The following is a 10,632-nucleotide window of genomic DNA, read 5'->3' on the forward strand; positions in this document are numbered from 1 at the left end:
ATACAATGTGAGGCTTTGGAGTTAGTCAGAGAATTCTATGCTGTTGTTCATCCTCAGTCACATATAGCTATAGTGCGTGGGAAGGAAATAAGGTTTGATGCCACTCAGATCAACTACACCTTCAACATTGAGAATATCAGAGATGCCGTGGGGAACAAGATGTTAGTGACTCCGACTCTAGAACAGCTTGTTGAGGCTCTGGAATGTGTTGGGAAGCCCTCTGCCACTTGGGATTTGACCACTATTGGCAAGGTACGACTCAAACCCGATGACGTCTCACTAGCTACTGCAGGATGGTTATATATAGTCAAGAACAGAATACTGCCAACGGAGCATGATGAGCATGTCACTCAGGACAGGGCACTGCTGGTTTATGCCATGCTAAAAGGCATAGATGTGAATTATGGAGAATTGATCAATACCAGTATCCATGAGTGTGCCCACCGGACACGTGGTAAGCTATACCACCCTCGCTTGATCACTTCTTTATGCTTGCGACAAGGTGTGCAGCTCCCTGCGGATCAAATTAAAAGAGATGCCCTAGTTGTGGAAGAGAAGAATATTCGGAGAATTATTGCTCATGCGCTACAAAGAAAGGAAGGTACTGGGACGTCTCCTACATCGGAGATCCGTCGTCTCAGAGAGGAGAACCAATAGCTGCGAGATCAGGTTCGAGAAGTCGTGCAACATATCTACAACTTGAGGGCTTCATTGGATTTTGCGGTTTTACCTTCATGGCCTCTAGCGCTAGCTGCTATCCTTGGTCGTCCATCTTCTAGTACCGACACTGATCCTAGTCCACAACCTCCAACTTCATGAAGGGGAGGTTCTTTCTTTGCTATTTTTTTGTGTTTTACTCTTTTGGTTTATGACGTAGTTTGCATATTCTAGCATTACTACGCATGTTTTTTGTTTTGATTATGTTTCGAGCTAAGTTGAAGCATGAATAAATTAGTATCGTTTATCTTCTGATCACTTAAAGTATGCCTTCACGTAACCTTAGTTTAGCTTTTCACATGCCTACTTTGAGCATCTGTGATGTGCATGTGATTTCATGTCAATGATCATTATAAGAGATTGTTGAGTTTTCCGTTCTATGCCTGACTAAGCTTTGAGCTATTTCCTTCGTTTATGAGATAAACTCATTTTCTTTTATGTCTTTTTGATCTTTACAAACTTTAAGTTTTTTTCTTTGCCCCTGTATAGGAAGTCCTTGTCCTTTTTATTGTTAAGCCTTTTTCATTAGATGCAAAAGTCTTTTCCTAGTGAGGACACTGTCTCTCTTAAGTTTGGGGGGGACAATCGTTGTGTCAGTCATTGTTTCAGACAAATAAAGTGTTATTTATATTTTTTGAAAAATCATGCTATTTTCTTTTGAAAAAAAAAGAGTCAGTTGGAAAAACAAATGCTATTACAAAAAGAAAGTGTTGAAAAGCATTAATTACCTTCAAGCCTGAGGATAGCACGGATTTGTCGTTGGTGGTCCCATTGAGTTAGGATAATAAGTTATAATGGAGGTCTTCAAAGGTATAAAGTTAATCTTTTTTCTCTTTGCCTTTTCCATCATTTTTTCCAAGCATGCTTATTTTGGTTAAATTGCTTCATTAAGTGTATTATGATCCTTAGCTTCCGCTGTGCATGTCTAAGAGTTCCATCACGTTCAGCATAACGCCAGTCAGTAGGAGTGGGAATAGGTTGAGTAGTGGGGGTCGTATCTGCTGGTGTAAGGCCTGGATCAATATGATTGGATTGATGTGGCGTATGGATCATGCTAGACGGGCCAGCAATGGTGCTTGAGGCAGGAGGATCGGCGGTTGGATCGGACGTTGTCTCTACTGGTGGATCCTGTACTGTTGGAGGTGCCATTTGGAGGTCCACCGGATCAGTAGAAAGGATTCTCGACGTGACATCTGGCTCTCCTAAAGTCGTCTTACAATTGGAATGGATGGAATGGGCATCCAGTTTGGGTGTCCCCACTGCAACGTCCAACTCCACCAAATCGACAATACGCGTGGGGTTGGCTAGTCTAGGATCTTCGGGATCGGATGGGTGTATGGTCCTCTCTACGTCATCCATCGCCCCTTCATGCATTGACTCTTCTGCATCAACCACAACATCGTTCTCTCCAGTATCGGCACCTCCACGTTGATGGTCATCAATATCCCCATCATGCTTGGGGATAACATCAGATACGAATGGACGAACAGGTGGACTGTATTCGACTGAGAGACACCGATATTCACCTCGCACCTATTGATCTGCAAACGAATAACGTATTAGCACTTTGACTGAATGAAGACATATAGTATACCAAGTCATAGAAAAGACTACCTGGCACAATTGTTGAAGCATGGTTTTCATTTCACTCAAGTCCGACTTGACCTCCGCCAAATCCGTCTTGACCTTCGCCATGTCCGAAGCTAAAAGATCCAGTCTTCTCTTCATAGCCTCGAATCTATCGTTTGATCCACGGGTGTCATCCCGTTGTGTATGGTAAGCATCGCGTGACGTCGATTGTGGTGCTTGCCGCGTGCTTTGCCCTACATTCAAACGAATAGAAGTACTTAGTCGAAGTACTTCGACCGGTGTCCATTGCCCCCCTTTGGACGCAGCCTCTGTACGTGGCATATCCGAAGACTCATTTGACACTGCCAATACATTCCGTTCCAACAACTGCACATCGTCGAGCGGGAGATCGTCTTCGGCGCAAACATTGTCGGTGATGGGGGAAGAATTTTGTCCATCATCGCTGTACGAAATGGAACACTCAAGCGCACATAAGTCAACCATCTCTCTTTCGTCTAATGGACACCTCTTGTAGTCCCTCCCTAGCTCCATCTCTACGAGTGGATAAGATATGACCAACTGAATGTACGTCACAAAAACATAATTGTAAATACCATTACAACTACACAACAATAAATCTATTTTAGATCACTTACCACCGCTGAACCAAGGACATCCTCCCCTAGATCTTTTGTACTGACGACTCTACTGCACGAATACTGAAGTATTCAGGGAATCGCGGTCTCGCTCAAACGATTGACACCGGGAGTGATGAGAGATGGGACAACCTCATATATCCACACCTGAATAGAAAATTTTAGTTTAGACTCACGCCTCAAAAAGTTTTCACAAACAAACAAAAACTCGTATGCATACGTATTAATTACCTGAAACGCAAGCGGAAATCCTGGTAGGCTATACTTTACTTGATATTTTTTATTTGTTCTTACTATACTCTTGCATAGCGCAACTTTTCATTCATCGCACGCTTCAGGCCGTTAACTGTCCTACTCTAAACATCAGAACCTTGTTCCAAGTGGTTGAAGTAATCCAAGTCGTCGACTTTGTTGTACAAGTTGATGTCAACTTTCGACTTACTCTTGCTCTTTCCCATAATCACAAGCTCTATGTACCAAATTAATGTCACTTTAACGGCATCCTCATCATCCTCGAAATCAGTCTGGTTGTAAACCTCCACAAATTCTTCGAGCAGTGACTGGTGGTTATGTTGAACGAACGCACTAAGCGTGGTAACAATTCTATAGATGCAAGCGCACACCTGTCAGAGTAATATAAAATGGATGGAGTATCCAAGTATCGATCCTCAAGGACTTCTAAATAATTTCCAAACTCTGAAGTTTTAAAGAATAGTGAATGTTGATATGAGTGATTCTTGTAAAATGGGAAGTGGTCACAAATAATGGTTTTGGATTTGGGATTTGGACTTATAATGGTAAAACCTAGCCCGAATTACTTCAAGTTAGCCAACAAAGAATCAAGGATACACTAAGGATGATATGCAGTTTACTTTAGGAACCAACGACTACGCTTTTCACTTGACTTATGTCTAAGCAAGTTCAAAGTCCTAAGACATTCCCTAATATGTCTATTATGAGAGATATCTTAGTTTTAGGATGGAAATAGTCCCAACCTCGGGTTAAGGTCCTATATCTAGGCTACTTAAGCGGAACCCTTATGTCTAAGGCGCTCCTCTCCTCGGTTTAACCGCTCAACAATGCAAATAAGCAACCTTTTCAGTATTGACTTGTTAAGACTTACAGTGGCCTTCTCTAAATCCTAACTTTTTGGGAAAACATGTTGAGCAATGAATGGAAAGCAAAAACACTACTTCTTAGCAACCCTTTTTAGAAATAAAAGGCTAACTATCCATAACCGGGCTAGAGACGGGAATTTAGAAAGACATATTGAAGAAAATACAACAAGTAAAGTGGTTGAAATTGAAATGAATGTGTGAAAAACAAAAGTTAACTAACGGAGAGTTTTGCTCGAGATTGAGAGCTTCACCCTTCTCTTTCAAGCAAGGGGGAGTGTCACGTGCTCTTTCCTCCAAAAACACAACTCTCTTAACTAAAAATAAAGTAAAGGCAAAGGGAAGATAAGCAAAGTGCTGGATTTTTATAAATTTGAATAAGTAGAAAATAACTAAGTACAAATGGAAACAAAACAAAGCTCAATAAAGGAATGTAAAGTGCTCGGGATTTAAAAACCAAAAACAACTAATGAAAGCATCTCAAAAGTATTTAGAAAGCAACAAAGAAACACTAAGAATGATCAAGAGAAGGAAGCAAGGCTTTATGCATTTGGTGGAAAAGCTACTGGAATTTATAGCTGTGCAGAATTGGTTAGGTAGGTCCTAAAACGATGGTGAATCACCCATTTCCAACATCTTTGACTGACTAAATCATGCTCAAACTGATAGTGGAACACTTCTTCTACACGTATGCATCGGTTGGAACCACCAAAACGCATTGGAAGACGCGTTTCATTAAGGGCAAAGTTGGAAGAAAACCAGTTTTTCTGCAGGCACGCAGGCGCCTGGCGCCACCCATGATGTTTTTTTCGTCTTTTTGCTTCTTTTGATTAATTTCCACTCCCAAATGGTCCTAAAATGTCATAAATACAATATAAGCCAACCAAAAACCATCATATATGAATTTTGCATGAATTGGAACTCAAATGACCGAGAAAAGTCCGAAACAAAGCTAAAACATAGTAAAAACAGCATCTAAAACCTTCTTTTTACGCATGTAAACAAGCGTAATCACACCCCCAAACTTAACTTTTTGCTTGTCCTCAAGCAAAACTTAGCAACTTTAATCAGCTTTCTAACACATGGACAAGGTAAAGCAAAAGCAACCGAGATGTTCAATCATAAATTGTCTCAGGGAAAAAATGTCAAAGCCTACCATTCTATTGCCTTTGTAAGCTTAGTCACTATAAACCAAGTTTGAAATGATAAAAACCTTCTCTTTCAAAATCTTTTTTCCTTTCAAAAACAGAAAACGTTTTCAAATACCCCTAAGGAATCTGCACACTCCCTTCTTACATTAAGACTTTTACATCTGAAAGATCGGCTACTAGCCCCTGAGGTTTCCACACACTAACATCGGTTTCAACCACAGCTACTCGTAGAATGACTTTGAAACTAACAGCTAGGTCATAAGACGACGACAATGAGAAACACGAAGTCACTTATCACCATCCTTACTGCTATTTTCAAAGTCAACACCCAACCTAAAACTAAATGGGTGTCTACAGTAGGACTCGGGAATCATAAAACATTTTATTAACTCTCATTGTTTTTACCACTCTTTTCTTTCTAACACAAGTATTTTCCTCACTCTTATTTTCTCTCAACAAAACTCTTTTTACTCTTTTGCAACTTTTTTTCTTTTTTTTTTCTCTTTTTTCTTTTTAAGCTAAGTGCTTTTCAACACTTTCTTTCTTCCCAACTGACTCTTTTTCAAAAGAAAATAGCATGATTTTTCAAATATAAATAACACTTTATTTTTCTGAAACAATGACTAACACAACGACTGTCCCCCCCAAACTTAAGAGAGACAGTGTCCTCACTAGGAAAAGACTTTTGCATCGGATGAAAAAGGCTTAACAGTAAAAAGGACAAGGACTTCCTATATAGAGGCAAAGAAAAAGCTTAAAGTTTGTAAAGATCAAAAAGACATAAAATAAAATGAGTTTATCACATAAACAAATGAAATAGCTCAAAGCTTAGTCAGGCATAGAACAGAAAACTCAACAATCTCTTATAATCATCATCGACATGAAATCACATGCACAGCACAGATGCTTCAAAGTAGGCATGTGAAAAGCTAAACTAAGGCTAAGTGAAGGCATACTTTAAGTGATCAGAAGATAAACGATACTAATTTATACATGCTTCAACTGAGCTCGAAACATAATCAATACAAAAAACATGCGTAGTAAGGCTAGAATATGCAAACTATGTCATTAACCAAAAGAGTAATACAAAAAAATAGCAAAGAAAGAACCTCCCCTTCATGAAGTCGGAGGTTGTGGACTATGATCAGTGTCGGTACTGGAAGATGGATGACCAAGGATAGCAGCTAGCGCTGGAGGCCATGAAGGTAAAACCGCAAATCCAATGAGGCCCTCAAGTTGTAGATATGTTGCACGACTTCTCGAACCTGATCTCGCAGCTGTTGGTTCTCCTCTCGGAGACGACGGATCTCCGATGTAGGAGACATCCCAGTACCTTTCCTTCTTTGTAACGCATGTGCGATAATACGCCGAATATTCTTCTCTTCCACAATTGGGGCATCTCTCTTAATTTGATCCTCTGGGAGCTGGACACCTTGTCGCAAGCATAAAGAAGTGACCAAACGTGGGTGATAAAGCTTACCACGTGTCCGGTGGGCACACTCATGGATACTGGTATTGATCAATTCTCCATAATTCACATCTATGCCCTTTAGCATGGCATAAACCAGCAGTGCCCTATCCTGAGTGACATGTTCATCATGCTCCATTGGCAAAATTCTGTTTTTGACTATGTATAACCATCCTGCAGCAACTAGGGAAACATCCTCGGGTTTTAGTCGTACCTTGCCATAAGTAGTCAAATCCCAAGTGGCAGAGGGCTTCCCAACACATTCTAGAGCCTCATCAAGCTGTTCTAGAGTCAGAGTCACTAACATCTTATTGCCCACACCATCTCTGATATTCTCAATGTTGAAGGTGTAGTTGATCTGAGTGGCATCAAACCGTATTTCCTTCCCGCGCACTATGGCTATATGTGACTGGGGATGGACAGCAGCATAGAACTCTCTGACTAACTCCAAAGCCTCACATTGTATGGGCTGAATGAGGGGTCTCCACTCTTTGTCTCTAGCGGTCTCCCTCCAATCATCAGGCACATCTCCTAGATTGAGGTCGAATCCCAATTCTGTCATAATCTTATGGGATTTCATTAATGAAGTTCGAGTGGCTAAATTCGCCGTGTTCCATTGCATCTCTACCTCCTCTCCTTCAGACAAGTCCAGTTCGATTGTATCAACTGGCCCAGGTGCCACTACCTTCTTCTTAGCTTCAGCTGATTTAGCTTTCGCAGCTCTCGTTTTAGGTTCATTCATGGGCACTGTCGGCTTCTTAGCTTGAACTGCACGACGTTTTGAACTCTTTTTCTCCCGCCTCTTGTATTGGAACATTTCCCTTATCGTCTGCGTATCCTCAGGATCTTCTTCGCTGGTAGGTTCTTGAGTACTATTCTCCCCAACCTTGGATCTACCTGTATCACACCCAAGCGGGTTAACTGCATTAGAAGGAATAGTGTGAGCATCCCTTACCCCTGGTAGAGTAGCCATCGGTGTGACATACTCATCCGTTGCCAACGGAATAGTTCCAGTTGCCCCAGTAGGCAACTCTTGGTGACTACAAAACGCTCCTTCTGTAGGTGTATCCAATGGGGAAGGTTCCTGAGTATCTGTTCTCGCCACTTCGTTCTCGGTATCCTCTGTTTCCAGGATATTTGAACAATGGCCTCGTGAAACCAGTAGAAAATCATCATTACCATCTTCCGGTGTAATAATCAAAAGAGATGAATAAAACTGCTCCTCGTCCCTGTTCTCCATAGATGAATCCTTAGGCGTCAGACGCCTACTACTCCCATCTTCCTCAATTTCTGGGTCTATCATCACCTCCTTGCCCTTCCTCTTTTGCCCTATCGACACCCCGGGCTCTAGCCTATGGCTATGGCTCTTCTCTTGCTCTCCTCCATGCTGAACTCCTGCATCCATTGGCATATTGGTTGGGGTTTGCATCCTAGGAGGCTCTAAGGGTTTTAGTTGTCCCATGTTGAAGGTACTCAATATGTTAGGGTTCAATTGTGGTGCTTGAGGTCCTCTATCTAGGAATGGAAGTCGAGGTGGTGGGGGAACCCTAGGTGAAATCATCCCATAATTTTGTGGAGGTACCCAATGACCTATTCCATAATAAGGTGGAAGGCTAGGAAATAGAGTAGATGGGTTTGGCATTCCATAAGGATGAACACTAGCTGGAATTTGCATTTGGGACAAGGGAAAATGATAGGAAGGAACCGGGTTAAACATAAATGGTTGGTACATACCCGGATTGATCATTGGAGGAAGTTGTTGAGGATTTTCAGCCCTAAACTCACTGTTTTGAGGTATATTAAGGGTGGGTAGTTGCTGAAAATTAACATAACCATGTGGGCTCATTATAGGATGTTGTGTAGGAGCTTGGGATGGAGGACATTCAAATGTTTGAAGCGGGTTTCCTCCCCTAACAGCAGCTAGCCTAGAATCTGAAACCATGTGGTGTTGGAAGTTCTCCAATAGTGGAAAGGGAATGCTTGTGGCATTTGGAGCTTGAGTAGAAGAGGTGGTTAGGTAGGTCCTAAAACGATGGTGAATCACCCATTTCCAACATCTTTGACTGACTAAATCGTGCTCAAACTGGTAGTGGAATACTTCTTCTACACGTATGCATCGGTTGGAACCACCAAAACGCATTGGAAGACGCGTTTCATTAAGGGCAAAGTTGGAAGAAAACCAGTTTTTCTGCAGGCACGCAGGTGCCTGGCGCCTCCCATGATGTTTTTTTCGTCTTTTTGCTTCTTTTGATTAATTTTCACTCCCAAATGGTCCTAAAATGTCATAAATACAATATAAGCCAACCAAAAACCATCATATATGAATTTTGCATGAATTGGAACTCAAATGACCGAGAAAAGTCCGAAACAAAGCTAAATTTAACATAGTAAAAACAGCATCTAAAACCTTCTTTTTACGCATGTAAACAAGTGTAATCAAGCAGCATGGAGGCTTCATCGTTGAAGTACTTCCTCCGCAACCTATTATTTTCAATCTTTTTCTGGACCACCTTATCGGACAGCCGCCACAATCCCGTTATAAGCAAGAATTGATCCTTTGATAATGTCAACACGTTACCACCAATTAGATTCTCGTGTTGTCGCAATTGCTACCAGCAACCTCCCTTGACAGAAAGTGATGAACTACACCACTGAAGAACATCATCTCCAAGTCGACAAATCGACCAAATATTGTTCTTCTACGAAACATATCAAGTTGTTCTACTGTGAGCTTATCCTTGATAAGCTTGTTGACATTGCTCAAGTGAGACATGCTGGTAGCTTGTGTAATGCCCCAGAATTTTTTATACGCTCCTAGGTAACGTTAATTAAACCCCCTGTTAACACTTATCTCTAAACCTGAGATGAGCAACTCCCTGTGAATTTATTTTAAAATAAATTCTTAATTCCAATTCTAATCAATTCACCGAATAATAAAAGAGTATATCCAACCTATAAAATTTTATATTAAACGCCCTCCGTGGACAACACCACATGACAACATCCATTATTTCAACTAAACAATCTCAATGAACGGAAGAAAATAAAAGAAACACTTATTCCGAATCAAGTTAAACAATAGGTAGGAACTCCCATCAATCAAATGAAACAAAAGTTTATTGCCAAAGCAATCATGCAAAAAAAACCACCTAAACCTAAACTAAGCGAGAATCACTATGCAGCCTATGGTCCTCTCTCGTCATGTCTCCTCCACGTCATCGCCATGGTCGCCAACAAAATCTCCACCTGAAAACAACAATTGTAGAAGGGGGGTGAGTATATAAAATATACTCCGTAAGTAGCCCTCACCAATCACACACAATCATCATGCTCAAAGTCATAAATGAAAACATACATATTCATACTCTATCATTACACTAAACAATCGACCATAGACACTTTATAAGACCCGGTGCCAACCACCACCATGTACAATTAACTACCGTTCAAGTAGCTCCCTAACACCTCAAACACCACTATGTTCATCTCAGTTGTTCAAGCTTTCCAAGGCTACTTTGATTGGTAGTGTCGGCCCCTGACCATTTTTACCCAGCGCCCCGACACTGCTGCATCGACCCTTGACCATTTATACCCGAGGCCTCGATGTCTTCCCAACCATTGGCCCTTGACCATTTTTACCCAAGGCCCCAATAGTTTTCCTTCCAAAAGACTCCTCGCATCGACCCTCGACCATTTATACCCGAGGCCTCGATACCCAATTAGTGACGTATCAGCCCCTGACCATTTATACCCGAGGCCCTGACACTCACCCATTCACTTCATAACTTCCAAAACTCCACATATCATTTCTAGCCTCCAACCAAGATTCCAGTACTAATTTCCTAATAACACCAACCACCACAACGCCCATCAACAACACATCCACTAGTATGATTGCAATGCATCACGGATCTCAATAACACAAAATTTGACAACAACCAACCTGCTAACAACAT

General features: G+C 41.3%; 1 protein-coding gene across 1 annotated transcript; it reads right to left on the bottom strand.

Moving 5' to 3' along the window:
• Positions 1–3,298: 3,298 nt before the first annotated feature.
• LOC148208650 (uncharacterized) lies at positions 3,299–9,449 on the bottom strand. Its single transcript, XM_088119139.1, has 3 exons — positions 9,297–9,449; positions 9,095–9,186; positions 3,299–3,545 (listed from the first exon to the last, which is right to left on the bottom strand). The coding sequence occupies exons 1-3, from the start codon at positions 9,447–9,449 to the stop codon at positions 3,299–3,301; spliced, it is 492 nt and encodes a 163-aa protein (XP_087975265.1).
• Positions 9,450–10,632: the final 1,183 nt, after the last annotated feature.

Source organism: Momordica charantia, assembly GCF_013281855.1.
Source record: "Momordica charantia cultivar OHB3-1 chromosome 10 unlocalized genomic scaffold, Mcharantia_2.0 BLBB01000010.1, whole genome shotgun sequence".
NCBI classification, from domain to species: domain Eukaryota; kingdom Viridiplantae; phylum Streptophyta; class Magnoliopsida; order Cucurbitales; family Cucurbitaceae; genus Momordica; species Momordica charantia.